Source organism: Acanthamoeba castellanii, assembly GCF_000313135.1.
Source record: "Acanthamoeba castellanii str. Neff unplaced genomic scaffold scf7180000084736, whole genome shotgun sequence".
In the NCBI taxonomy this organism is placed as follows: Eukaryota; Discosea; order Longamoebia; family Acanthamoebidae; genus Acanthamoeba; species Acanthamoeba castellanii.
Window position 1 is genome coordinate 27,791 of NW_004457514.1, and position 26,649 is coordinate 54,439.

The 26,649-nt window shown below is 58.2% G+C and overlaps 8 protein-coding genes and 2 pseudogenes across 8 annotated transcripts; 4 read left to right on the forward strand and 6 right to left on the reverse strand.

Moving 5' to 3' along the window:
- Nucleotides 1-39: 39 nt before the first annotated feature.
- ACA1_166920 lies at nucleotides 40-2,109 on the reverse strand (annotated as a pseudogene).
- Nucleotides 2,110-2,464: 355 nt separating this feature from the next.
- ACA1_166930 (RAD51, putative) lies at nucleotides 2,465-4,110 on the reverse strand (the record flags this gene model as incomplete). The annotated part of the gene is made up of 9 exons (XM_004340844.1): nucleotides 2,465-2,704; nucleotides 2,823-2,954; nucleotides 3,023-3,172; nucleotides 3,237-3,307; nucleotides 3,386-3,456; nucleotides 3,526-3,559; nucleotides 3,631-3,750; nucleotides 3,820-3,918; nucleotides 3,981-4,110. 9 exons carry the CDS (start codon nucleotides 4,108-4,110, stop codon nucleotides 2,465-2,467), a joined length of 1,047 nt encoding a protein of 348 aa, XP_004340892.1.
- A 120-nt stretch (nucleotides 4,111-4,230) lies between these two features.
- On the reverse strand, nucleotides 4,231-8,612 carry ACA1_166940 (GTPaseactivator protein for Ras-like GTPase; the record flags this gene model as incomplete). Its single annotated transcript, XM_004340845.1, has 18 exons — nucleotides 4,231-4,437; nucleotides 4,520-4,825; nucleotides 4,904-5,044; nucleotides 5,147-5,254; nucleotides 5,284-5,442; nucleotides 5,536-5,712; nucleotides 5,794-5,886; nucleotides 5,975-6,191; nucleotides 6,304-6,530; nucleotides 6,619-6,770; nucleotides 6,870-6,984; nucleotides 7,082-7,314; nucleotides 7,407-7,581; nucleotides 7,682-7,822; nucleotides 7,895-8,064; nucleotides 8,156-8,227; nucleotides 8,300-8,347; nucleotides 8,510-8,612. The coding sequence occupies 18 exons, from the start codon at nucleotides 8,610-8,612 to the stop codon at nucleotides 4,231-4,233; spliced, it is 2,844 nt and encodes a 947-aa protein (XP_004340893.1).
- Nucleotides 8,613-9,119: 507 nt separating this feature from the next.
- ACA1_166950 lies at nucleotides 9,120-10,646 on the reverse strand (annotated as a pseudogene).
- Nucleotides 10,647-11,252: 606 nt separating this feature from the next.
- ACA1_166960 (TBC domain containing protein) lies at nucleotides 11,253-12,481 on the forward strand (the record flags this gene model as incomplete). The annotated part of the gene is made up of 5 exons (XM_004340846.1): nucleotides 11,253-11,493; nucleotides 11,595-11,740; nucleotides 11,835-11,994; nucleotides 12,080-12,218; nucleotides 12,310-12,481. 5 exons carry the CDS (start codon nucleotides 11,253-11,255, stop codon nucleotides 12,479-12,481), a joined length of 858 nt encoding a protein of 285 aa, XP_004340894.1.
- A 142-nt stretch (nucleotides 12,482-12,623) lies between these two features.
- Nucleotides 12,624-15,766, forward strand: ACA1_166970 (Poly(ADP-ribose) polymerase catalytic domain containing protein; the record flags this gene model as incomplete). Its single annotated transcript, XM_004340847.1, has 16 exons — nucleotides 12,624-12,708; nucleotides 12,785-12,833; nucleotides 12,905-13,016; nucleotides 13,093-13,269; nucleotides 13,371-13,613; nucleotides 13,732-14,014; nucleotides 14,087-14,189; nucleotides 14,288-14,365; nucleotides 14,447-14,503; nucleotides 14,611-14,721; nucleotides 14,822-14,963; nucleotides 15,050-15,109; nucleotides 15,197-15,251; nucleotides 15,340-15,355; nucleotides 15,445-15,575; nucleotides 15,663-15,766. The coding sequence occupies 16 exons, from the start codon at nucleotides 12,624-12,626 to the stop codon at nucleotides 15,764-15,766; spliced, it is 1,806 nt and encodes a 601-aa protein (XP_004340895.1).
- A 156-nt stretch (nucleotides 15,767-15,922) lies between these two features.
- Nucleotides 15,923-19,884, reverse strand: ACA1_166980 (uncharacterized protein; the record flags this gene model as incomplete). Its single annotated transcript, XM_004340848.1, has 11 exons — nucleotides 15,923-16,003; nucleotides 16,107-16,675; nucleotides 16,761-16,845; nucleotides 16,963-17,121; nucleotides 17,251-17,534; nucleotides 17,636-17,706; nucleotides 17,787-17,856; nucleotides 17,948-18,012; nucleotides 18,124-18,179; nucleotides 18,292-18,912; nucleotides 19,606-19,884. The coding sequence occupies 11 exons, from the start codon at nucleotides 19,882-19,884 to the stop codon at nucleotides 15,923-15,925; spliced, it is 2,340 nt and encodes a 779-aa protein (XP_004340896.1).
- An 851-nt stretch (nucleotides 19,885-20,735) lies between these two features.
- On the reverse strand, nucleotides 20,736-21,320 carry ACA1_166990 (uncharacterized protein; the record flags this gene model as incomplete). Its single annotated transcript, XM_004340849.1, has 2 exons — nucleotides 20,736-20,893; nucleotides 20,954-21,320. The coding sequence occupies 2 exons, from the start codon at nucleotides 21,318-21,320 to the stop codon at nucleotides 20,736-20,738; spliced, it is 525 nt and encodes a 174-aa protein (XP_004340897.1).
- A 131-nt stretch (nucleotides 21,321-21,451) lies between these two features.
- ACA1_167000 (uncharacterized protein) lies at nucleotides 21,452-22,137 on the forward strand (the record flags this gene model as incomplete). The annotated part of the gene is made up of 3 exons (XM_004340850.1): nucleotides 21,452-21,644; nucleotides 21,733-21,854; nucleotides 22,009-22,137. The coding sequence occupies 3 exons, from the start codon at nucleotides 21,452-21,454 to the stop codon at nucleotides 22,135-22,137; spliced, it is 444 nt and encodes a 147-aa protein (XP_004340898.1).
- Nucleotides 22,138-22,592: 455 nt separating this feature from the next.
- On the forward strand, nucleotides 22,593-26,530 carry ACA1_167010 (acylCoA synthetase; the record flags this gene model as incomplete). The annotated part of the gene is made up of 16 exons (XM_004340851.1): nucleotides 22,593-23,112; nucleotides 23,403-23,528; nucleotides 23,594-23,856; nucleotides 23,990-24,162; nucleotides 24,248-24,354; nucleotides 24,432-24,519; nucleotides 24,585-24,717; nucleotides 24,794-24,920; nucleotides 25,002-25,124; nucleotides 25,148-25,273; nucleotides 25,358-25,460; nucleotides 25,539-25,611; nucleotides 25,683-25,750; nucleotides 25,820-25,911; nucleotides 25,990-26,144; nucleotides 26,216-26,530. The coding sequence occupies 16 exons, from the start codon at nucleotides 22,593-22,595 to the stop codon at nucleotides 26,528-26,530; spliced, it is 2,592 nt and encodes an 863-aa protein (XP_004340899.1).
- Between the last annotated feature and the right edge of the window lie 119 nt (nucleotides 26,531-26,649).

Here is a 26,649-nt window from a genome sequence, read left to right on the forward strand (position 1 = left end):
TAACACCCACTCCGCGCTTGGTTCTGATCTTGACAGTGGTCAATCAGAGCGCGAGTAGGTCTTCGGCCGGATGTCGAAGAGGTTGAAAGGCTCGCTGTGCAGGTGGTGGAAGAAGTTCTTTCGGCGGGCGTGGTCCTCCATCGGCGCGCACCGCCGCACGGTGCTCATACCCTCCCCCCTCCGCTCCTCTTCGGCCTTCTGCACCGCAGGGGTCACGGGAAAGAAGTGTCCCTCGGTGTTGAAGATGTAGTTGCCCTTGTTGGCGAAGTTGTCCTCGTCGAACAGCAGATAAAGGTACTGGACATGCATGGGGTGCAGCAAGCACCAACGAAGTTAGGCGAAGGCGCTCGGCGAGGTAGGCGGGCGAGCGGGCATACCTTCAGCGTCTCGCTGATGAAGAAGCTGTCCATTTGGTCCTCGGTGCGTCGATTGGTGACGTGCGCTATCGCAGCAAAGCCGCACCTCGCGCGGCAATGTCGCTGCAGGCTCTCCACAATCTCCTTGCCCACCTGCAGATAGTAGTCGTCTCTGGTCGCATAGTAGAGATACCTGCACACGATACAGTGTGAGTCTTGGTGCAGTTCTCGAGAAGCGAGAGGAGGTGTTCGAACCATGTGCTTTCGGGAAGCTCTGGTCGGAGCGGGTAGTTGCCCTGGTGAAGCTCCTGGGTGCGATGCTTGTACACCTCGGGAATGAAACCATAATGCTGCCACATGCTGTGGTAGGCTGCAAACATATGCGTGGCATTCTCAACATCACCAGCGAGCACCTGAGCGATAAGAGGGTGAGCCTTTTCGCCAGGCGTATGAGCTACTGAGCTGCGTACTAGTGTAAGGTCGTACCATAAGGCTGGGGAAGAAGGCCTGGAATGTGTCCACCCAGTTTCGGGAAGGCCGACCAGTGTCCATGTCAACGTCGATGTACCAGTGGTCGTTCTTGATGTAGCGCAAGATGGACTGGTACGCCTGCGTTGCACCAAGTGATTGTGTCAAACAATTCAAACCCACGACAGAATGTTATCAACCGGGTGAGGTGCCGGTATGTATGTATGTATGTATGTATGTACCTCGTTCCACATGTCCCAGTACTTGGAGTCGCCCGACAGGATGTAGTACTTGAGCAGATACTCGTAGAACGAATCGCTTCCGCTGCCCACGCCAGCGCTGGTGACGTTCGGGTCGCGCACCCATTCCCCGGTGCTCCATTTCATCAGGCTGCCGACCAGATTCAAGGGCGAGCGCTTGCCCCAGAAGAAGTCCACCGCCCTCTCCGCAGCAACCTGAGCAAGTGGAAGAGAAGTTGGTTCGCTCAGAATGGGGGAGGCTCTGTTCAAGCGGCAAATCTCGCTTACGGAACGTACCTCAAAGCGAGAATCGCCCGTTAGTCGTGAGAGGACGCCAAACTCGAGTAAGAAGGTGGTCCCCGCCGCCAGATTGACCAACGAGCTGCCGGAGGTCTTCCGGCTGTGAAGATTGATCTGCGCCCACTCGAGTCAGAACACGAATAACGTGCTAGCAGACCGGAAACACGTGCGTAGGAGTACCCTGGTTGCCGGTATCTCCTTTGCGTTAAACGCGGTGAGGAGGATTTCGCCCAGCTCCGTCGCTAGTCGAAGCAGGTCGCCGTCATAGCCGGGGTAGAGACCCAACGTGGGGTCCGAGGCGAGCATGTGTGCAGAGAGCAGGCCTGGCCACAGCACCAATCGCAGAAGATCTCAACATAGAGCGCATACAGCAAGAAGAAGAAGAAGCTTGCGAGGACCTCCAAGAACTCGGATGTTGGCTTCAAAGACAGACACCTCCACGCTTCGCCACTCGAGATTGGCCGAGAGCCAGTCAACCGCCTGCTGGAACTTGGCAGCCTCGCCCATCACCGCGAGCGTAGACAGGGACTCGACGAGCGTGAGCGCGTAGTTGCCCATGTGGAAGTCTGCCGTCTTCCGGCGGTACGCCCTGCAACTCTGTGGTGCCAGCTGGTCTGCCACCAGTAGAGCATTGAGTGGTGCGCGTAGTGGGAAGACAGAAAGAGACAGAGAGAAGTGAGGGAGAACAAAGTGGCACCTTTGGGAAAGGCGTGCTCCATGTAGCCTGTGTAGGCGTGGTGGAACATCTCTCGCACCACCTCTCTAGCACGGAATCATCAGCAAGCATTTGGTAGAGATTCAAATCTCCGAATGAGGAAGGGAAGAGAAGTACCTCATCTGCAGAGGAGTCAGATTGCTCGTGTCGAAGTTGGCATACTGGGCAGGATCTCCTTCATAGAAGAATGAATCTTCATCTGGGTTGGATGCCGATCTAATGGCCGGCAACACTATCATCCAGAGTATGGGCAGCAGCACGCACGCTGCCACCTTGCCCTCTCCCCACGCTCTCATCCAACCCCTTCGCATCCGATCCTCTCCCGTACGAAAAACTAATTATAATTAATTTATTTATTAGGCATTTAAAACAGTTTAATTCTTTGCTCAAAGCTGGGGGAGGTTGCGAATGCCGTCGGAGAGGACGACGAAGGGCACCGTCTTGCTCTCCTGCGAGGGGCACTTGTGGAGGTGGGCATACCGCTGCCCGTCGCGCCAGTACAGGATGACGCGGTTGGTGCAGGCGTGGCCCCAGCTCTCGCCCAGGGCGGGGATGAGCTGGTTGTTGCTGTCTCGATCGCCCAACATCGCGCTACCCTGTGTTCGCTCCGTGACTTTGGTCGTGACCTGATTGATCAGCACCACCTGTCACAGACGCATTTACATGAAGACGCGCAAACGTTGTTGAGTATGAACAAGCGCTGTGTGGGTTAGGGGCAAAAGGGGCGGAGATGAGGGGAGGTACCGCCAGACGGAACTCGTCAGCCAGAGACATGAGCGTTTGGGCCATGCTGGTAAGAACACGCGTGCGAGCCATGTAGTCGTCGAAGTCGTGGCGAAAGTGGAACGTGATGCTGTCAATCACCACGAGTTGGACCTGCGGTCGGGTGCAGGACACATCAGCTTGAGTTCGGTCCTTCTAATTCCAAGGAGCAAGCAGCGCACCTCGGGATGCTCTTTGAGGAACGCCGGCAAGGTGTTAAGAAGCGCGATCTGCTCTACGTAGTCGTGTATCCTGTAGTAGTGAATGTGGCGCAACATGTCCTCCACAGTCAAGGCCGCTGCAGCTTGCACCTTCCCGGGGTCATTACTCGCCTGTGTTCAAGGTACGAGGAGTCAGAGAGAGGGATCTTGGTGTAGGACAAGGGTGCTTTTGTGCCTGAGCCTGCTGCTGCATGAAGTCTATGATCGCCTGCGCCATTTCCATCACCCGCTCGACGACGAAGCTGCCTTCAGTATCTGCGGGGCGTGCAGGTTAGAGCCTGGCCGAGAGACAAAACCAAAGGTACACGATCAGAGGGCGAGTACCGATGTATATACAGTGCCCTCCTGAACCGCCGAACTCCTTTGGGATCTGCACTGACGTAGCCAGCTGCATTCTACATTCACAGGCGACGTCAGAACGCTACGTGGCCACATAAGAGGAACTTTTGCAAAGCTGAGCGCACCCTATCTGTGTCTTCCCGATCCCAGGGACTCCACCTGTTGTGGACGCCATTGAAGTGAGTTGCGGATGCAGCTACACGTGTAGGACGAGAAGATGAGCGACATACAGAATTCGGTCAGTTGTCCCACCGGCACACCCGCGCCGAGCATCTGATCGATGTCCTCGCACATCGTACGGACGAACCGGTTCTCCGTTTGTGTGATCATCTCGAACGCCGTTTTGCCCTCTTTGCAACGACCCACGCGTTAGCATCAAGAGTCAAGAGCAGCGCAGAGTTGTGGAGAAGACGCCGCACCAGCGAAAAGGGAGCCAGCAGGGGCGGCGGTGGTAGCGCTCGTGTTCTCCTTGATTGTTCGTAGAATGCTCAAAGCCTCTTCCTGTGTTACTCGCAGCTCTGGCATAGATCGCATGAGAAGGGGCTAATGATAGGATTGTAAAAGAAAAATCTTCACCCACCTTTGGCCAGCTCGACTGGCCGGTAGCCATCAAAATCTCGCACATCTCGAAAGCCGGCCTGCACGATCTTGTTTTTGAGGGTGGGCGGAAGGGGGAGTGTGGTAATATCGCGAGTCGGGCGGCCTTGCATCCTGTGAAATTTGACTTAGAAAGATTTTTTTTTATTTCTTGTTGTAAAATAAATATGTTGCGTTTCGAAGAAAAAATTGAAGTGCCCAGTTTTTCCGATCGTTTCCGGTCAAGGGCGTAATCACAGGTCAAGGTCGCCAAGGTCCTCGTCGGCGATGTTCTTGCCCTCGCCATCGAGATCGCCCATCTCCTTGAGCACGTAGTTGAGGGCGTGAATGATGTCTTCGTCCCCGCCGTCCTCCCGCAGCGCCTGCTCCACCATGGCCAGGTTGTTGACGATGATCGTGTGCAGCTTGATCAGACCATCGTTCTTCACCCGGAGCGGCACCTGGTGGGAAGCGCAAGTCAGCTACCAAGGTCAAGAGGCTCCGATTCCGGCCGCAACGAAGTGGTGGTGGGACATGGCGTACGTCGCTGTCGACGAGCTTGCCCTTGCTGGCCTCCTCAACGATGCGGCTGTAGAAGAGCTCGAGCATCGGCTTGTTGGTGATGATGAACTGGTTGAGCTGCTCCATGTAGGCCTCTTTGGCGCCCGGCAGGGTGTCGTTGGCCAGGTTCTGCAGGACCTTGGAGACGAGGATCAGCTGTCGCTGCGCCACCTGGTGGGCCGGATCGTCGAGCAGGCCATAGGCCTGAGGCGCCAGCAGGGCCGGGCAGACAAGTCGAAGGAAGTAGAACGCGCCGATGGCTCGGAACTTGGGCGTGTCGCCGAACCTCTGCCCCACCTACACGTGACGGACGCGATTAGCCCCGACAGGAGAAGGCCTGGTACTATCGTTGCGGGGCAAGCATACCTCGTCGTGGACGTGCTCCATGATCATGCGAAGCTGACGCGGAATGTTCTTCTGGCTCGCCGTGATGAGCTTGAACATCTTTTGGGCGATCAGCCACAGTTCGAGCGTGTTGATCGTCACATCCGACGCCTCGTCGAGTTTCTGCATTGTACGCGGTACCGCGACGCACCATCAGACACCCATGTTTGGGGGGGGGGGCAACGCCAGAACCCAATCAAAAAAATGGGCCACGCGGACACATACCTCGGGGTCCAGTTCCATGCTGGACATGCCGAGAATGTCCATCGAGATGGAGGAGTAGGCCGCTTCCTCGTCGTCCGTGTCGAGTCGGTACTTGCCGACCCTCGACCCCTGCGGCTTGAACCACTGCTGATTCGAACTCGATCCCTTTTCTGCAGGCAGGACCTCATGAGCCCCGGTTTGCTTTTGGGTGGAGCGGGTGGCGTGGCGGGCGAGGGAAACGTGCCTGACTCAGTCTCGGGGAACGTCTCGATGGCGTTGTCGTTGAGGGAGTGGACCGAGAGCACGAGGACGTGCCACTGTTCATCGAATCAGAGGAACACCGGCGCTGTCAGCGCTAACGACGGTCATGGAAGGAGGAGGAGGGCGTGGGTCTGATGTAACACACGCACCAGGTACTTGAGGCCGATCATCTTCATGTAGTAGGAGAACAGCTTGGTGGCGTTGCTGTTGGACCGGAAGAGGGTGCCCTCGTCGCTGGCCTCGGCCACCTCCCAGGAGATGCAGCCGGCGATGAAGTTGAAGCCCTTGCCGTGCGCGTCCAACACGCGCAGCAGGGATCGACACGCCTGGCGGGCGAGGTCAAGAGCGATGGGTGAGTGCATGCAATCAATTGGCAAACAAAACCGAACTGGGAAACTGTTGCGTACCACATCCAAGTCGCCGTGTCTCGCGGTCTGGAGAATGGCGTGAGCCAGGCGCAGGTCGGGAGCAATGATGAGTCGCTCCAGGGTGAGGTAGTGCTGGTGGTGCCAAGTTGGTGCAACGAAAGCGTCAGTTTTAAAGTGCACAGAAAAGAAAGAGAAGAGGGGGGGGCGGAAGCCAACGTACATCGGCTTGACGTTTGGGGATGACAACATCGTTCTTGACATCGCCATACGCGATCTGGGCGTAGTCGGGCTGCTTGAGCTTGCGGTAGGGCGAGCGGCCCCGCTTCCAGCCCCAGCTGAGCGCGGCCATGACCAGAATCAGGCAGCACAGGACCACGAGGCCGCCGCCACCGCCCGCTGCCGCTGCGATGATCGTAATGTTGGTCGAGTCAGACGAACTGTCCCTAATCATCGTCATCGTCATCGCCATCACCGGCAAACACACGCGTGAGAACAGGCAGGCAATCAATGACGATTGACAATGGAAATGGGGGGCGATGAAGCTCGTACCCTCCGCTGCCTCCTCCACCGCCGTCCGGGGGTACGACCGGGGCGGCGTTGACGCGGACGGTGAAATTGCTGCTTACGACGGAACCGCCGCCGTTGAAGATGATACACCGGATTATCGTGTTGTTGTCCGCCGCAGTCCCGTTGATCAGCAGCGTGTTGGTGGTGGCCCCGTCGATGTCCACAAATTCGGTGACATTGACGATCTCTCGCTTGTCCATCCAGAACGACTGCGGTCCCACGCAACGATGCACCGATCAGCCAGGAATAATAATGAGAATAAAATAGCGATAAATGGGGAGAGAGTTGTGGGCGTACATGGTACTCTTCGTCACGCTTTCCCGCGCCGGTAGAGTTGGTCGTGGAGTTGGTGGTCGTGTTGACTTCGATCGTCGCCAGCTTCTGCCATTGAAACGCAGGCGGCGGTATCGCGGAGGCGGTGACGGTGATGGGGTAGTTGACCGCACCCTCTGTGCCCGCGCAGAGAGTCGCCGAGTTAGTCATAATCGGAGTGATATGCTATTTTGAAGCGCTCCCTCCCACGCAAGTGCGTGGCGGTGAAGCCCTACCTGGAATCACGATTTCCGGTTGCGCCTCCGTTTCCAGTACGGGGAAGCTGGCCGTCACGAAGGCAGAAATGACGATCTCGCTCGCCACCTCGCCGTCGGAGACGCACATCCGAATCTGGAGAAGCGCACCACAGCACAGCCCGCGGCCAGGTGTGAGTCGCCGCTGTATCGCATGTATCGCACCTGATTGAAGTGGTGGCGTGCAGGCATACCGAGAAGGAGCCGACGTTCAGGAGTTTGAAGAGTGTGGACTGGCCGGTCGAATCGCTCGTGTCGACGATGCCGCACTTGGTGCTGAGCGTCTGCCAGTCGTAGCTGTACAAGGAGGGGTCGCTCGGGGTCACACCAGAGAAGGCCCTCTTGGCGTCCACCACCTCGGCGACGGCGGTGAAGTTGGTGAGCGCCGGAACGCTCAGCGACGAGGAAAACGATTCGCCGTCAATGTCTGCAAACATCACGCGGGAGAGGGGGGGAAGAGCGATCAGGAACAAAGGGGCGTTGATGGTGAAGAAACGAGGCAGCTGCGTGGGCTCGTACTGAGCGTCAACTGGGGCTGGTCGTTGGGGGCGGTCGGGTTTCGAAGGGCCGCGAGCTCGGCGGACGTCAGAGCGTGGTCGTAAATCTTGATCTCGTCGATGGTGCCGGGCCACGAGTTGCCGAACACGAGGTCGGTCGAGGTGGTCTCGGTGAAGACGCCGGTGGAGGACGCGCACTGTTGTCGTGACGGAACGAGCGCACTCGAATGGTGAGACGAACCATACGCTTACGACGACGACAACGACCACCATAACGGGCCAGGAAAGGCGTCGTACCTTCGCGGCGCCGTTGATGTACACACAGAAAGCAGAGGAGTCGTAGATGGCCGCGATGTGGTAGGTGTTGCCCGAGCTGAATGGGCTGTCGATAGAGACCTTGACCGAGCGTTGCGCGTTGAACGTGTAGGTGGCAGTGAACTGAGGGGGGGGGGGTGACACACATTACATCGTGAGACAGAGCTGCGCATGACCAGATGAATAGCTGCGTACCGTCCTCGTGCAAATTACGAGAAGGCAGGAGACATCGTAACCGATGCTGATCATGCCCGACTTGCTGACCAGCGAATAGCTGCCGGGGTTGGTGCTCGAGATGGTGGTCCACAGGCTGATGGACAACTGCGACGAGTCCATGCCCTGGAATATCTTCACTGTCCTTGCGTCTGTCGACACACGGTACACACGTGCAATCAAGTCAGTCTACGAGGAGGGCTCGACGAAGAAGAAGAAGGGAGGGAGTAGAGAGCTGCGTACTGAAGGTGCCGCCGCTGGGCAGGCAATCGCCAAACTTGCAGCTGGTCGTGGTGGAGCTCGACATCGAACCCACTGCCCCCAGATTAAATCGTTAGGCCACCAACAACGCCAGATTGATGGATGACAAGGGAGGGGAAGACGTACGGGGCACCACATTGGGGCAATACCCGCTGAGGCCGCCCAACTGGCCGCCTGCACGAATCAACAAGCCATCAATCAAAGATCTTGTGAGCGCGACAGGCCGTCACACGCCAAATACCGAAGGTCAAAAATATAAGAAGTTGTCGCGGGACAACCTCGAGGTAAGGAGCGAAAGCGAAAGAGAAGACGCAAGGGGGGGAGGGGGTAGCTCACCGTCAAAGCTATAGTACGCGGAGAGAGTGGCGCGAGAGAAGGCGGGGAAGAAAGCGAGAATGAGGCAGAGGAGAAGAAGGAGGAGAGTGCGCGAGCTGGCCATTCTTGCGCGAGGTGTGAAGATGGTGCTGACACTTTAAGTGCTGACTCGGAGCGTTTTTTCTGCTGAATCGAAAGCAGAAGAAGAAGATGAAGAAGGGAGGACAGCCTGGCCGTGGCTGCTTCCTGTTTCTTTGGGCCTCACCGAATGCACCACCTCAACCAAGACACGGGTGCAGTTTGCTGTCGTGTACTCCGGTCATCAAGCATCCTGCGGCCGAGACCATTGGCGCTGCTTACGTAACGTGGGGTCACAACAATTAAGTTCGCACGTGGCGCCGCTTTGACAGCAGATGAAATGTAATTCCTGCCTCCACGATTCACTCACAACACAACCGTGCTGCGTGTTGGGGCAAGACGCAGCAATGGGAGCACGGACCACCCGTGTGGACGTTTGCGGCTTGCGGCGCGGCCACAAGCTCGGCTTGTTGGTTCAGTTGAGCTGGCTCCAGAGGAGGAGGCCGGTCAAATGTTGTACATGCGCCTCGTGTTCTCCCTGTTACGCAAGGTACTACTTTGGTTTCCTGGCGCACATTAATGCCGGGAAGACAACGGCGAGACGTACCTGATGGCAGTGTAGATCTCCTCGAGCGGCAGGTTCTTGAGCTGAGCTATCTGCGTCGCAATGAACGGCACCAGGCCCGGGTGACAAGCGCTGCTCTTGCCTCCGCCGGCGTTCTTGGGCGCCATGTACGGTCCGTCCGTTTCCTATGCCGCCCCTGGATGGATCAGGCAGAGGCCCACGGCCCGTGATGAATCGCGAAGGGCGCGTACCAAGAGGATTCGGTCTAGTGGGATGACTCGCACAGCCTCACGAAGCCGCTCCGTGTCTGGAAAGGTGAGGAGGCCCGTGAAGCCAAAGTAGGCGTTGGGGAACTCTTCCATGATCCTGTTGGTGGTGGTGGCCGCCGTGAGCGAAGAACATCAGACAACGAGAAAGAGGGACCAGGAGGCACAGGCTCACCTTTTGGCCTGCCGCGGCGTGTCGGTGAAGCAGTGAATCTTTGGAAAGAGACAGGAGACAATGAGCGTGAGTTGATGGGGGAGGGCACAGAAGAGGAACGGACAAACGTACATGTACATGCCACTCCTTGGGCATGTTTTCCTTGAGGAGGGCGATGGTGTCGTCTTCCGCCTTTCTGCTGTGCACCACCAGCGGCTTGCCAACCTCAACAGCCTTCACTATTTGCTGGGCGAACACACGCCGCTGCACGTCTGGCGGTGAATTGTTCTTCGCGTAGTCCAGTCCGCACTCCCCCCACGCCACTGCGGAGGTTTGTAAATGCGGGTAAGTGGTGGTGCTCCCCCATCGCACGACAGGGTGGGCAACCGCTCACCTGCTTTGGGATGCTGGAGGCAGGCCATAATCTTCTCCTCGGCAGCGGCGTTGTAGTACTTGGCATTGTGTGGGTGCATGCCGAATATGCCATACACTTCCTCATTATCTAGCAGACCCTCCCTATATACTCCACCAACGCCAGCATCAGCACACGCTCCACTCACACGCAACGCTGCTCAGCCCAGTCATCACGAACCAGGTGCTGAAGGTTGGCGAGAAGGCCGCGGGATCGCTGAAGACGCACACGCAGCCGCCGTAGTTGGCCGGCAGCCCCACCCGAGCCTGATAGCCGCGGTTGGGCGCACCTTTCAGTCACAACGCACAGGGATGGAAGGGTAGTGGCGTGGAGAGATACCTTGTAGTCGCCGTAGGACCTGAAGCGCAGTCGTTCTAAAATCTCGTCCATGTGGCAGTGGCTGTCTATGTACATTGGCATGGGCTGCCCTGAAGCAGTCCGCGCTGCTGGGGCCGCTGCAGAATCGAATGCCCGACCTGCCCGACCGTGTGATTCCCGCCCTTGATCGAAGCCTCCCCGCTGCTGGTGACTGTTGTAACCCCTACCTCCTCCTCTTCCTCCCCCTCGATCACCTCGCCCTCTGCTGGCGCCCCGTCCCCCTTCACCTCGGCCTCCTCGGCCACCTCCTCGACCGCCCCTTTGTCGTTGCTGGCCAGGTTGTGGGCCGCCTTCCAGTTCGGCATTCACGTGAGCCTCGATCGCATCAGCAGGAAATGTGCGGCTGCACAGAGGACACACCGCCTGCGTGTCATCCATCGGAGCTGTTTTTATTTTTATTATTTTTTTTTCATTTGTTTTTTCTATTTCCTTCTGGGCCACGACTACCGCGTACTTCAATTCAATCGGCCGCGGTGCACGGAAGCATCGTAATGGACGGGAGCGGGGGCAGTAATGCAACAAAGAAGGGAACAATCTCCCTTTCTGACTTCAAGAAGCTCAAACTCCCGGGGCCTGCAAGGAAGGGCGACAGCGGCCGCTGGTCGACACCCGCCCCCCAATCCAGCTCCTTCTACAACCCAGCCATCTCGTCTTCTTCTTCCAACTCTATCTCCCCTTCCGATTCAGACTCAGAAGATGGAATGGGCGCCCCCTCTGAATCGGTAGATCAATTGCGGGCTAAATACGAAAAGCTCATAGAGCAGGGCAGACGCGGGGGCAAGGGCCAAAGCCGAATCGATCGCAACCTCTACTTGCTACGGCGTTTGGTCTTGGTTGAGGGTATCCCACCAGACGAGAGAGATGCAGTGGCGGCTGGAGGAGCGAGCCTAGACGTGGGACCCGGATCGGCGATGACAGATTGCAGCCTGCGAGCGCAGGTGTGGAAGATCTTGCTGCGGGTGCCGGCGGTCGACGTCGCCCAGTACGCGGCGTTGGTGGGGAAGGGAGCCTTCAAGGGGCGCGACTCAGAGGAGTACAAGCAGATCCGCAAGGACGTCGGTCGCACGGGCTTCCGCAAGAACCCGGCCTTCACGAAGCGAGTGCCCGACGCCAAGCTCTCACGCGTTCTCAACGCCCTCCTGCACAGTTGTGGTACACATCGCTCCTTGTTCTTCTTCTCCTCGGTCTTGGTTGGATTCCTGCGTTGGGCACCTGCAAACGGCGTCGTTGTGTATGTTACGTGCGTTTTGCAGAGAGCGAAGGCATCGGCTATGTGCAGGGACTGAACATAGTGGCCAGCGTGTTTCTCTACGTGATGCCCGAGATCGATGCCTTCTTCACGCTGCGCCAGTTCATCACACACCACTGCCCGCTTTACTACAAGAAGACACAGAAAGGCGTACGCTCACATGGACCAACCCTGTTTTTTTGGCCCGACTCGCCACAGCGCTGGGATTGACACGGAGGCTTTCTTTGTCATGTGCGCCGTGCAGGAGAAGAAGGAACCACCAAAAGAGGGCGAGGATAACCACAGCCGTTCGTGGGCAGTTGACGCGGCCCTCTACCTGCTCGACCAGTGCCTCCAGGTTGTCGACCCTGGTCTCCATCACCATCTCAAACACTTCACCACTCACCTCTACCTCTACACTCAATGTACGTCACCCAAGCACCCAAGGACCTATACGCGGTGTAGTGTGTCTGATGGTGACCACATCCTCATTCTTTCTGTTGGCAACAGACATCTACTCTTTCAACGCCATCGTGCCACTGGAATCGGGCACGTCTCTCGACGAAGTGGTGAAGCTGTGGGACTTCATGTTCGCATTCGGCGCGCACCTCAACATCCTCTTCACCGTCGCCCGGGTGATCAAGGCCAGGTACGCGCTTTTCACTTTGCCACCTCATCGACGTGTGCGCGTATTGTGTGTTTGCTCATGACTCACTGATCGTGGTCGTTGCCGGTGTCAGAGAAGAGATCTTGCACAAGAAGGACAAGAACATCAACGTGCCTCAGCTGATCGGCAACTTCGACGCCGACATCATCATCGACCTCACAGTGCACTTTGTGCGACTCATCCCACTCGAACTGTATCAAAAGCTTGTCCTCCACACCACCGAAGAGCTCGACTTTTCCTCCTAACAAATACATCTCTTTCTCGCTTTGTCTCTTCTGTTCTGTCTGTGGTGGCCGCAAAAAGTTTTCACTGTTCGAGGAAAAAGATTAATATTCCAACATCAGAAGAAAAGAACAAACAAAACGAAACCAAATTGAAGAGAAGAAGATGGAGGCCCCGCGCTATGAGGCGAAGCTCGTCCCAACGTCGGTGGCGAACCTGCACGTCAAATTCCCCACCAAGCCGCCCGAAGGTACCTTGCACTGCATGGTCGAATGAAGTCGTGTTCCTAACCCCCCCCCTTCTCTTTTCTCCTCTCTATTGTACAGCCCACGTCCATTTGCCGCAGGACCTGCCCACGGTGTCTCTCAAACATGGGTACGTGGCGTATGGTGCACACTTCTGTTGTGCTGCTGTGCAAACTGACGACCGCGACTGTACTACATCAGAGAGACAGACCTGGGGCGGGGTCGGCTCACGCAGTTGCTCGACCCCCGGCTTAGTCGCAAGCAGCTCACCGTCGAGTGGGACGAGCACTCTGGCCGCGCCTCCGTGCACGTGGTGCGTCACGCGCCGGCACTCAGCTCAGCTCACCAAGCAAGTCTGACCCGCAGTCGCCCTCTCTCCGCGGTACTAGCATGGCATGAACCCGTCGTATGTCCATGCCCAGGGCCAGCAGGAGGGGGTGGCGGTGAGCAAGGAGACGGGCAAGGTCGAGGTCGGGGATGGGGTGGTGATATCCCTGCTGCCGGGACTCTACGGCTACACGCTGCGCATCATCGATCGAGAGGCCAGCACCGCACCACCCGCCAACGTACACACGCACACGCACACGCACACGCACACGCACACTCACACGCACACGCACGCACGCACGCACATCGGGGCTGTGTGGCTGATATGTTGACTTCTTAGGCGGGTCATGTGAATTCACACAAGCGTAAGCTGGAAGGCGAACACTACAAGGACGGACAGCATCAGGCGCCTGTGGGGACGGCACACGCTGCCGCGGCTGGTGGGGATGCGGCGGCAGAGGCGGAGGGAGCGAGGGGCGCCAAGCGGCAGCGAACCGAAGACGAGGAGTCAGAGACCAACAGCAACAGACAGGACGCCGACACCGTCCTCATATCGTCCATCAGCGACCAGTACAAGGAGGGCGTACGTGGCTCCCTATCGCTCTGTGCTAGAAGTGGTAATGGCGGCTAGACGACTGGTATGATGGTGATGAGAGGATGATGATGATGGAGTTGACCACGCCACCGTTCTCCCCGCGCAGGTGCGGGCTGTGAAGGAGGTGTTGCCCGAAAAGTCGGTGAAGGAGATAATCGTCGCCCTCGCAAAGTGCCAGAAGAACGTGGAGCAGGCGATCGATCTCCTGCTCTCGGAACCGCCTCCCGCGGCATGTGCGGACCACCTCCAGCCGCTGTCGTCGTCGTCATCATCATCGCCCTCGCCGTCGGGCGCCTCCTCCCCCTTCTCCAAGGCCCTCCCGCCCACCGCCCCGGTCACGCCAGTCAAACCGGCAGCGCCCGCCACCAGCCCCTTCCGGGTTCCCGACGGTACGCTGACCTGAACGTCGCCTCAAGGATCTCGGCCTTACAGATGAACACCTGATTGATGGGCAGGCCCAGGAGCGAGCCCGGGCAAGACTGCGACGGAGGTGGACGAGGGCATCGCGTCGGAACTGCAAAAGGCGCTCGACACCGCCGCCGAACAGGAGGCCAAGGCCCGAAGGTTCGTACTCGCTCAGTCACCAAACCGCGAGCAGGCTGCACTGGTTTTTTACAATTGTTTGTATGATGGATGTTGACGCATGCACGCACACCAAACAGGGCCGAAGAGGAGGCCAAGTCACAGATGGAGATCATCAAGATGTTGATGCAGGAGAAGGAGTCCATGGAAATGAATAGGTAAATGGCCGGCGCGCGCGTCTGTTACGCCCCTTTTTTGTTTTGATGTCTCACATTCCTCGTTTCCCCCCCCCGACCCAGCAAGGAGCTGGCCAGTGTCCGCATGAAGCTGGACAAGCTGTACCTGCCCGGCGAAAGGTGCGTGCCTGTCTCTCCCGACACACACGACACACACGCACGACACACGACACACAGCCGACCAAAGCCCCCCTCCCGCACAACACACACACACACACACAAAACAGAGAAGCGCTGACGGGAACCGAGATGCGCACCTTCACGCTGATGCCCTCCCGAGGGTTCGGGGACGACGCCTCTGAAATGCACTACCGGACGGCCGAGAGCCAGTTCCACCGGTGCCGCACCCCTCGCCCCCGCCGCATTGCTGCACACGCGCCCGCCCTAGGGGTGGAGGCCACGCTTCACGATACGACGCGTGGGGTGAACTGTTTCCAGGCTGTGCGAGGGGATGACCGGGGTGAAGGTGACGCGGGTGGACTACATCGTGAATCCGCCGTTGGTCAAGAACTTTGAACGAAAGCGGCTGGAGCTCGCCGGACACGTCGACTGGGAGGACACCAAGCCCATTTTGGCCTTCGTACGCGCGTGCCCTTCCCATTCCTGCGGGCGTTTGTTGGACGGTTTGGGCTAACAGCCGCGACTTGATTGTGTGGCTCTCATCAGCATGGCACGTCGGACGACAACATCACCGCCATCTGCAAACACAACTTTGACTTCAGCAAGGTGCCTACGCGCGCTTGTTTGCAATCCCTGTCTTACTTGAGGTATCTAATCGTTCATTTCTTGTACACACACCACACACACAACCAGATTGGCGCTTCCACGGGCAATCTGGGGTTCTATGGCAAGGGCGTCTACTTCTCCGGTACAGCACCTCCCATCCTATCTTCATCACCATCGTCATCTTCTTTGGGCGTTGGCTGACGGGGCCTTCTCTCGACCTGCTTTTCCAGAGTTTGCGAGCTACAGGTGGGTTCCGATTCCGGCTTTGCGGTCCTTGCGCGAATGTGTAGTCGGTGGTGCTGACAGTACTATCATCTTAATTTGATGAACGCAAGCATTCCCTACGTGCGCGGCGGCACCAAGCTCCTGCTGTGCAAGGTGCTTGTGGGCCACTCGTTCAGGATGTCCCGGGTCGAGACTGGCAAGCCGCAGGTTGAAGGCTACGACTCTCACATCTCCCCGTGCGGTACCGTGCTTCCTCCTCCTCCTGCCCCACAACGCCCGTTATATTTGGTTTGCTCCGCTGACAGCTGCGCTGATGGCTGCGTTGCAGGCAAGGAACTGGTGATCTTCAGCCCGGACCAGATCCTCCCGACCTACATCATTCACTACACCACCGGGAGCGGTGGTGGACGAGGGTTTGGTGGTTTCTACTGAACACGTTTGCTCTTGCATTTGCTGCGATCTCCCTCCCACTTGAGCATCCACGAGGCAGGGGAAGACAACGCACACAGATACAGAGACCAGAAATAAATAAGGCCACTTCGCGCGCGCCGTGAGGGAGAAACACTGCCCACCAGTGAACCACACCCGTTACGCGCTTCGCTGCATGAACGTCGACGTTGACGCGTCGTCTTCCATCTCTTCGCCGAGCGACCGACCGCTGCTATCAGGCTGATGGCACACGAGTTCACGAGTGAGAACGACCACCAAATTATAACGCCTTCTAAAAGAGTAAATGATGATAAAGCAGAGAAAAGGCGGGGCTGAGCGGTACCGGAAGGCAGGAAGCCGAGAGGCGCTCCCGCCAGTCGGAGGGGTAGTGGGCTCGCGCGAGCAGGGACGCAGAGGATGTCAACGAGCCGTGCGAGTGTGAGTGCGGCCGGACGTGCTGGTGGCTGCCGCCCGATGACGACATCTTCGACGGTCGCGGCGTGCCTGTCGTGCCCGTCGTGTTGAGCGAGGGCGCCGACGAGTGGAGCGGCGGGAACGCGAACGTGGGCGACGTCCGCGTCGATGACATGGGGCAGTAGGGCGTCGACGCCGACAGGGAGGAGAGGGGCGACAACCGTCGCTGCTGGTGCATGGAGGAAGAGGATGACGAGGAGAGGGAGACGACCGACGACGACGAGGAGGTCGATGGCGGGTAGAGCACGAGGCCTGATCCGGGGGAGGTGGCGATGGGGTTCGCCGCCGCGGGCGCGCGGAACGGGTGCGGGACCTGGAGGGACGAGTCCGCCATGCCGCCGCCATCCTCGCCCTCCCACATCTCCACCGACTCCTGCATCGCGGCCTGCGGCGACGAGCGCTCTCTCGGCGAGGGTCGCCTCGGGCGCGTGAGCGGCGCTGTAGCGGGAAGAGAGAGAGAGAGAGAAGTCAGAGACTCGTGTGTGAAACACCGGCGGTGGTCAGGGTGGTTTCAAGGGTGTACCTGAGGTGGGTCGCTTGGGCCGGCCGGCGGCCGGCTTCTCACGTTTCCGCTGCTCCAGCTTTTGTTGGTATTGTCGTTGCATTTCCTGGTACGCGCATGATTACGACAGTCAGCACTCGAGTGCGAACGTGAAAGGAATGAAGAGGCACACACACACACACACACAGAGCGAGAGAAACACGTGGAGAGAAGAGAGAAGAACCTCGATTTGGAGCTGGAGTGACTTTACCTTGTGCTTCTTGATCGTTTCGGCGTCGAGGAAGGGCGAGCAGCCGGGTGGCGCGTCCAGGTTGAGGAAGGGCACCGTCGAACAGCCGTAGGAGTCAAAGGGGAACTCTTTGTACATCGTTTTGAATTGTCCCTGTGTGTGTGTGTGCGTGTGTGCGTGTTGTGTGTGTTGTGAGTGGCCAAACGATTACACATGTGCAACAACACGCATGTCAACGCTCGTCAACTACCGGCAGCACGGAAGAAGGAGGAAAATGGTTACCTTGAGATCCTCGACCATGAGGAAGGGCGCCTGGAAAGAGGGCAGCGTGGTGGGCGATGGAGGCTTGGTGGTCGTGGTCGTGGGCACGACGCCGGTTGTGGAGGCAGCGGTGGCGGAGGAGCCCGGGAGGCCCGAGGGGAAGGGAGGCAGCGACGACGGGACGACCATGACCGGTGCAAACGGCGCAGCAGCGGTGGCGGCGCTGAGGGAAGGCAGCATATCTACAGACGCGGTGGACCACGCAGGCCCCGCGGCTGTCGACTGACAGTTCGTCGACAGGTTGCCTGCAAGCACCACCGGAGCGTAGGAGAGAAGAGCAACGGTGGGGTCAGTCGGGAAAACTCATACAGGACACGGCAGCATAGGAGAGGGCGCGGTCACGCACGTTGGCCCTGGGGAGAGCCGATGGGCGACTCGGCCGTCGTGTGCGTAGACTCGTTTCCGCGCCTCGGCACACTGCTTGGTAAAATAAATGATGAATCAAATACTCGGCGGCCGGGTGGGCACCCCAAGACAAGAGTGTGGCCAGAGCGAACCTTGTGGTGGTGGTGGTGGTCATTGCGGAGCCGTAGGGCGAGCAGTGCTTCTCCAGCCAAGGTGCAAACTCTGCAAGAAGAGAGGGTAAAGTGAGTAGTGCCCAAAATAAATACACTCGTCCATTGTTACAGCGCATAACACAAAAGATAGGGGGACGTACTGTCGATGTGATAGATCTTCTTGCCCAGCCGATACGCCAAAGCGATGACATCCTCTGATAGTTCACTGTGTGTAGACACCCACATTGGCGGTTGAGTGCGTGAAGGCGACAATCCTCTGGCAGAAATGAATGCAAGCAGAGGCGAAAGAAAAGAAAAAGGAAGGAAGTCGGCGTACGTGTCGGTGGCCTGCACCTGCTGTTGCTGGTGAGCCATCATGTAGGCCTTCCGCGTCTGTAGGAAGGGCGGGTAAGCAAACACAGTTGTGCAACGTATGTATGATCTACAGAGCATGTAAATGTAAATGATAAAGGTAATGAAAAAGATGCATGGCGTCGGGGCGTACCATGGCGAGTTGTGACTCCTTGCGCTTGCCACTGCCGGATGCGTATCGCAGCTGCTCGATGAGCGAGTGCGGGGCTGTGGGCGCGGGAATAGCAGCGTTGCCTGGCGTGGGCGGTCGCAAAGAGGCGCCGCCGGCCGTGGATGGCGGGGCGTAGGCAGCCATGGCCGACGGTGACGACGGCGACGACGAGGCCTGCGGCGGCGGGTAGGAGCCCGCGGCCGGGTTGCAGGAGAAGGGCGACGAGGGCGACGACGAGAAGGGAGAGTTGGGGGACGTTGAGGCCGTGGCGTTGGAGATGCCAAGCGTCGAGGGCGACAGCAGCGTCGAGGTTGATGAGGTGGAGGTGGAGGTGGTGAGGGGCTGGTGTGTAGAGGGCGGCACGGTCATAGCCTGCGACGACGATGACGGGTGGGGCGAGGCCGGCAGCGAGGGCGACGAGAGGCCAGGCGTGGAGGAGGTGGTGGTGGCGACGGGCAGGAAGGCCGAGGCCAAAGAGGAAGAGGAGAGCGGCGGCGGCGGGGAGAGGGCCTGCTGCTGGATCTTGAGCTTTTGTTCGTGCGTGAGGTGGCGTGTGGTAATGACGTGGGTCACGATGTCTCCATTGAACAGGTCTTCGACCCTCTGTTGATGTTCGTGTGCGGAGGGTTGATCAAGGTGCAGAGAAGAAGAGGCGCGAAGGAGGAGGTGCAGTGCAGTGCAGTGTAGTGGTTGACCGGAGGCGTAGTGGCAGAGAGGAGCAGTGAGGCGATCACAAGATCGGGCGGGCGGGAGGATGAGAACAAAGGAGACGACGGCAAGCGCGAGGGAGCAGCACGGACAAGCGAAAGAGAGAGAGGGGAAATGCAAGGGAGAACGAGGGGCGCGCCACAACCGAGACAAGTGCAAGTGTCGCATTTGCGGAGCCCGCGGGACGGCCGTAGGGTACCAAAGGGGGGAAGCGGAGACAGAGCAGCCAAAAGGAATCGCGGAGTGGGAAGACGGGAAAGTGGTGGAGAGGGACGAGGTCGCAAGCCGCGACGAGCAGGTGGGTTCGGAAAGGGGAGTGGGGGAAAAGAGACTCGTCAGTTCAGTAGGTCTCGTCCGCATTTCATTGCCACAACCCAACCACACGCACACACGCACACGTCACCGCCCAGGTGACACGGCACACCCAGCCCGGCCCACAGAAAGGTGGAAGGGCCGTTGGCAGGCAGGGCATGAAAATTGGAATATTTGTTGCGCCCCAAAAAGCATTTCGCGTAAAAACGAATCGAAAGCTCGACATCCATCATGCATTAATCAAGGGGGAGGGGGGGCGTGGTGGGCAAAGCGTACCGCTGCAAGTTGTTTGAGTTGCCTTTCTGTGGAGAGCTTGCGCGCATCGTCATTTGCCATATCGAGGAAAAAGATGCAACCCAGCAGCGGTGCGCCTATACTTGGCTTCGTTGAGGGTGGCTGGAGCGAGGCAACGTTGCCGCCATTGCTGCGATGCAGCCAGGAGGCACTCGAAGATGAAGTCTTCATCTGGATCGGGCTGAAGGGGGCGGCAGGGCCGCGAGGGGAGAGATAGTTCTGGTGCTCGAGATAGTGGCCCTCGATCGGGGCATTGTGCATTGCTTCGCCTTCTTCTCCAAGTACGGCGCCGTACTTACTCTAATCTCTAAATCGCCTCGAATCAATTCGATCGGGCTTTTCGAAGCTTCTTCTAGAAATAAAGCTCGACGATTTCTATTCTATTCTTCTATTTACTAGTCGCCGGTCGGGCTTGCTGCGGGAAGGAGGAGAGGCGCGGGGCGTGCAGGGGTTGTCAGTCGCGGGTTGGTGGCATGCGCAAGCGTGGCCTGGTCTCCTGGTGTGTCGTCGCTGCCGATGTTGCGCTTCGTTAGCCGCGCGGTGTTTATGGTGCGCGGCCAGGGTTGCAGGGACAGCGCGCCTTCTTCCCTCTTCCCGCCTCCCTGTATCACTGCGTGGCGGAAACCGTCCCGCTGCTATGGCACCTCCCAGGAAACGTTGGTCGTCGGACCAACATGCTGCGCATATTTCCGCTCACACAAAAATGATAAACATTCCACCGCATTGCGCTCAAGAGCAGGTCAACATTCCTCAGGCGAAGCTAAAAGTGGGTCTACTCAAGGCCAGAAAGGCACAATCCACCGGGATGGCCCGATCCAGGTGCTGGCGCACACCTCCTCGTTCAACCACCCCTTGGCGCGCATCGCACCAGGTGTGTTGTGAGGTACTGGCTGGTGCATCTACTGTCACACGTTGGGCACCTAACAGTTTGCCCCTTATTTTGTGATGGCGGCTGTTGTGAGGTCCTCAGAAATTCTGCTTGTTATCCTTCTCTTCGCAACGAGGAGGACAAACTGCATTCCATCTCCACCTTGCAGGTCGGGTACTGCAGGAAGAGGCAGTAAGTCACAAGCACCACGAGAACACGTGCAAGAGGAAAGCCACTGCCGTTGCTAGTCCTCAGGAAGGAGTATTTGGCTGATGTTGGGTACAGTGAGCCAGGCGGTCATCTTGCCAAAGCCTTGTTTGTTGATGAGGAAGGGGTCCTCGACCTCCATCACGTCTTTCAGCCACACCAAGATGCAGTACTTCTTCCCTCGCCACAGCGGACCTGTCTTCTCGCTCTGTTGCGACTTTCGCCTCCTCTTCTCCACTTCGCCCTCCTCTGTACCTCCTCTTCGCTTCCTGGCGCCCGTTGCCGTCCTGTTCTTGGTCTCCTCATTGTCCGCTTCGGCAGCGCCCCCCTTCCCTGCCTCTGTTGGCGCGGTGGCGCTCGTGTCGGTTCCGAAGATGTGAGCACCGTGCTGGTCGAGTATGCGCTGCGCGGCGCCGTCTTGGTCAATGTTCTCGAACTGCTGCACCCTATCCACGGTCGCTCGAACCTTCACCCGCTCCCCTGCGCCTCCGCTGTACTTGAAGTAGACGGTGTCCCCCGCGTGCACCCTGTCCCAGGGCGGCCTTCGCGTAGCGTACCAACGTGATTCAATCGTCTTGTGCCCGCTCAAAATCTTATCGATAAAGCCGCTCGCTTTGCTCATGATTGCGACATGATCCATGACGTCTGGAGAGCTCTTTGTTGGTGCATTCTGCATCTTCCCGGCCTTCACGTTCTTTTTCTTTCCCTTTTCTTTTCTTTTTGCTTGAAACCGGTTTATTTGGTGTGGAGAAGATGGCGGAAGAGAAGGAAGGACAAGAGGAGCTGTTGTTTCAGGATCTGCTCAAGGAGGACAGCGAAGACGCGGAGGGGAAGCCCAAGCGACCGTCCCGTGCGTGGCCGCCACTCCCGCCCGGCTACGCGCTGCCGTCCGATCCGCAAGAATTGAAATGCTACAATTTCTTCGAATTGTGGGGCCAGTGTGCCGGTACCTCCCTCCTCGTCACCTTCGTGTGGCCATCATTTTATTGACTTTTCTTATGTGACTTTCCTCCGCCCATCTTTGCCGCGTGAAGCGCCGTCATGGTGGCTGCGTAACTTCTACCGTGATGGCAGCGTGGGCTTCAACTGCCAGGAGCGCTGGGAGAACCTGCAGACATGCGTCCTCCTCAAGTTTAGGAAGTACGACCAAGCCAAGGTGCGCAGCGTCCTCGCCTTCAATGCGCATTCAACACTCTTCCTCGCGCAATGCATTGCACTGGCGAAGCAGCAACCTGGGTTATGCTGACGCGGCTCCATCCCTGTGGTTTCGTCGTACTGTTCGTTGCAACTGTGTGCGGTCGGTGTCGCAGAGGGAGTTGCGTGACATTCGCGAACAGCGAGAGAGGAAGAAGGGTCCGCACGTGTGGGACTTCCGACAGAGGCCTCCCGCCTACTTCAAGAAGTTCGACTATCCGCCCGACCAGCCTCGACCATCATGAACGATGCCGCCCTCCCCTCTTGGCTTCTCTTCTCCTTCTTGTTCTGCTCTGCCTACAGCTCCCTCCACCCAGGATCCGTGCCATCGAATCTGCCTGGTATCAGCACCCTGCTCGAAGGCAGCCAGAGCTGTCGCGCTTCGCTTCGTGAGACATGTTTTATTGTAACCACAAAACTCAATCGCCCGCGTGCGGCCTAACACTGGTGCACACGTCCTCCGTTCGGTGTGTTCTTTCGCTGCTTCTCCCTCTCCCTTCGGTCGTAGTTGCCACACCTTCAAGCTCGTAGTCCCGGCTGGCGCTTTAAGGGAGATTTCGCCGGCACGACCTCGGCCTCGCATGGTGGCAGCTCGGGCCAATGACCGACCGGCTCACCCTCCCCTTATCTAGCGCCAAGAGACGCTCTCACGCTGCATTCAACCAACACTCAACCACAAGAGAACAACAACAACACCAACATGTCGCAATCGATGGCCAACGACGAGCTGGAGCGGGTGGTGGACTTCATCGAGAAGATGACACAGGACGGCGTCGGTCTGGGCGATCCTGCCGAGCGCATGCCCTGGCTGGCCGTCACGGAGGACTACGACTACACCGACAACGGAGGCTCCTCGGCCACCTCCACCTCCGCTTCGACTTCCGCGTCCGCTGGCGCAGCCCCCGCCTTCACCAAGGCCGAGGTCCGTAATGACGCGAAGGGCCAGAGGAAGAGTCTCCTGTCGCAAGCGCGCGAGGATCAGAAGGCGACGCCGGCCAAGGAAAGCAGCGAAAAGAAGAAGGGCAACGGAGCGCAGAAAGAGGCACCGGCCAGGGGAAGGAAGAAGGTGCAAATGCGGGTGGCCGAGCAGAAGCCCAAGCCGCAGGGGAAGGCGAAGTCGGACGAGGTCAAGCGAAACGCGGACGAAGCTGGGGAGGTGGTGTCCAACCTAAAGGCCGAGCTCAGTGGCCCTGCTGAGGAGCAGAAGAAGAGTTGGCTGGGTCTCTTCTAACAACGGGACGCCTCAGTCTACAGAAATATAAAAGCAGGCATTTTTTCTATCTCAATTTTATTTTATTTATCGCCAGATTTTATTTATTTATTGTTGCTCCTTCGATTAATAGGCCTCTGTTGCCTGCATAGAGTACCTGCATTTGACTCGTCAGGGGCACCACCGGTTGCAGCGGGAACTTTTACTTTTGCAGTTACATAACCTCGCCTTCAGTTTGCTCCGGCGCTGTGCCCCCCCCCTTTCCGTTGAGAATGCGGGGTCGTATGGCCACCTCTGCAGCGTCTTCGTGCCGGCGAGCTCGAGCTAGACAATGGCAGGCGCCCGGCGGGACGATTCCCTACGGGCCGATCAGGGGTTTCCACGCCGGCCGCGCCTGCCTTGCGCCCTACCAGAAAGAGAACCCGGGTATGACCGCTACTATGGGCTGCCGTCGCCGAAACCGGCACTTACATGTGGTGAACACACGGCAGATGCGCTCGCCAACCTGCTGCCCAAGGCGCATGAGGACCATGTGCCGGCGAAAGCCGAGCCAGACCACCTGCCGCTGCCCATCCACCCGCCGGCGAGACCGCACGCGATCACCCTCATCTCACACGTAAAGGGCGATCGCTCGATCCCGTTGATCAGCAAGCCCATTGGCGCCTTCTTCGATGAGCAAGTCGATCTGTACGGGGATAAGGAGGCCTTGCGGGTCGTTCACCAAGATATTCGCTGGTCGTGGAACGATCTGCAGGTACCACGTGTATGTCGTGTGTCGTGTGTGTCGTGTGTCGTGTGTGTGCATGTGTGTCGTGTGTCGTGTGTCGTGTGTTGGTCTTGCGAGAGCGCACCGCTTAGAGTCATTGACCAAGCGGTTGTCTTTGCAGAGACAAGTGGACGCCTTCTCGCAGGGACTCCTCGACCTGGGCTTCGAGAAGGGCGATCGCTTGGGCATCTGGCTGCCCAACACGGCCGAATGGGTCGTGGCTGAGTTCGCAACGGCCAAGACAGGCATCATTTTGGTCAACGTGAACCCAGCCTACCGCGTCTACGAGCTTGAGTGCGTGCCCTCTCCTGTCATCTTGTCGTGCATTGCGGGTTCGGACCTGCGTTACGCTGATCGCATGAAATACGCCCCACAACAGACACTCGCTCAACCTCGTGGGGTGTAAGGGACTCATCGTAACGGACAAGCTCAAGTCGAGCAACTACTTCGAGCTGCTCCATGAATTACTTCCCGAACTCGAGCACAGTACGCTTCCGCTCACTGCACGTTCGCCAGACGAGCATTGAGGTGAGCTCTCATCATCGCCACCATGACAGGTGCAGCGGGAGAACTCAACTCGACCAAGGTCCCTACGCTCAAGCACCTCATACAGATCACAGATCAGCACGTCAAAGGCACCGCGGCTCGCCAGTCCGCGCCCCCTCCGCGGCACAAACTAACCAATGCCCCATCCGTGCCTGGGCAGGTATGCGGAGGTACGTGGACGTGCTCTCCGAAAAGGCCAGCAGTCCAGACACCAGACAGAATCTGAAGTCGCTCGCCCAGGCCCAACACGTCGACGACGCCATCAACATCCAGTTCACCTCCGGAACCACCGGCCTGCCCAAGGTTACCTACTCCCTCCTCGCCCTCTATCTCTTCCTCCGCGGCCACTTACCTCGATGAGCCGTCCATGCACGAACAGGGGGCAACGCTGACTCACCTGAACATCCTCAACAACGGCTTCTTCGCCGGCGAGAGGATGGGACTCACCCCTGACGACACCCTATGCGTGCCGGTTCCGCTCTACCACTGCTTTGGTCTCGTGCTAGGTAAAGCTGCTGCGGCCCGCTCCTCTCCCTGCTCCGTGGCACTGTTTGCTCACTGGTCTCGCGGGGATGGTTGACGAGCAGGAAATTTGGCGGCATTCACGCACGGGGCGAAGGTAGTGTACCCGTCGCCCTCCTACGATCCTCTCAAGGTGCTGGAAGCCGTGCAAGAGGAAAAGTGCACCGGCCTGCATGGAGTGCCAACGAGTACGTCTTCTTTACACGGCCAGGCCTTTTTGTGAGCTGCTTCCTCACGTCCGTGTACCCCGCACGCGTGGTGCCAGTGTTCATCAGCGAATTGGAGCATCCCCGTTTTAAAGAGTTCGACCTCAGCTCTCTGCGTACGGGCATCATGGGTACCCCCTCCCTCCCCCCCGAACCAAGTACTTGCACTTAACTTGGCTTACTGATCTTCTCAACGCCCTGTGTCACCCATTAAGCGGGAAGCCCCTGCCCCATTGAAGTCATGAAGCGGGTCGTGAACGAAATGCACATGAAAGACGTGACCATCACGTATGGCATGACGGAAACCTCTCCCGGCAGGTACGTCTCCCTCTCATGCGCCCTTTCCCTCTCTCCCGAACCTACTCCGGTACGGCGTACTCACGACGGCCCTCTCAGCTTCCAGACCGAGGGAAACTCTCCGCTGGAGAAGCGAGTAGAGACCGTGGGGCGAGTCCATCCCCACACCGAGGTACATACCATGCTATGAACAGTTGTCTGCAGACCATCTGGTTGACATCATCAGCACTGATCGTGCTACAGTGTAAGATCGTTGACACCGAAGGCCGGACGGTTCCAGTGGGCCACGTGGGCGAGCTATGCACGAAAGGGTATGTATGCGCGCGCCCTGTGGGTCGCGGGAACATCAGCGGTCACTGGCTGAGTGGCTGGTCGTGCAGGTACCTGGTGATGAAGGGCTACTGGAACAACCCCAAGAAGACCGAGGAGTCGATCGACGCTGGCGGATGGATGCACACGGGCGACCTCGCAGGTGCCCACCCGCCCGCGGTGGTGGTTATGTTTCTGCAGCAGGAATTGAGCCAACTAGCTCATGCATGTCTCTTTCTAGTGTTTGACGAGGACGGCTTCTGCAAGATCGTGGGTCGGAGCAAGGACGTCATCATCCGAGGCGGAGAGAACGTGTACCCGCGTGAGATCGAAGAGTTCCTCTATACCCACCCCGCCATCGAAGACGTTCAGGTCATCGGCGTTCCCAACAGGAAGGTTCGTTACGTTTTGCGCACACGCCCTGCGGGATCTGACTCAAAGCGACCCCCCTGGCGTCATGTCTGCAGTACGGCGAGAAGGTGTGCGCCTGGATCAAGAAGAAGGACAACACCAAGGCGCGAGCTGTGACTGCCGAGGACATACATGCCTTCTGCAAGGACAAGATAGCGCATTACAAGGTGGGTGAGCACCTTTCCTTGGCCACCTGCGCAGTGAAGTGGAGTGCACCTGGTCGCCTACTCACCTACACGCAGATTCCTGAGTATGTGGTCTTCAAGGAGGAGTTCCCGATGACCGTGACCGGCAAGTACATGAAGCACAAGATGCGAGAACAGACCATCGCCGAGCTTCACCTCGAGAAGGAAGTCGTCGCGACCGCCTGAGTTGCTCGCTGCACTCTCTCACAGAATCTTCGCTCCCCAACCCACGTGATCTGGCTGCTTTCCCTGATTGGCGCCCTGGAGCCAAAGAGGGGAAAAATAATACGAAATAAATAAGCAGT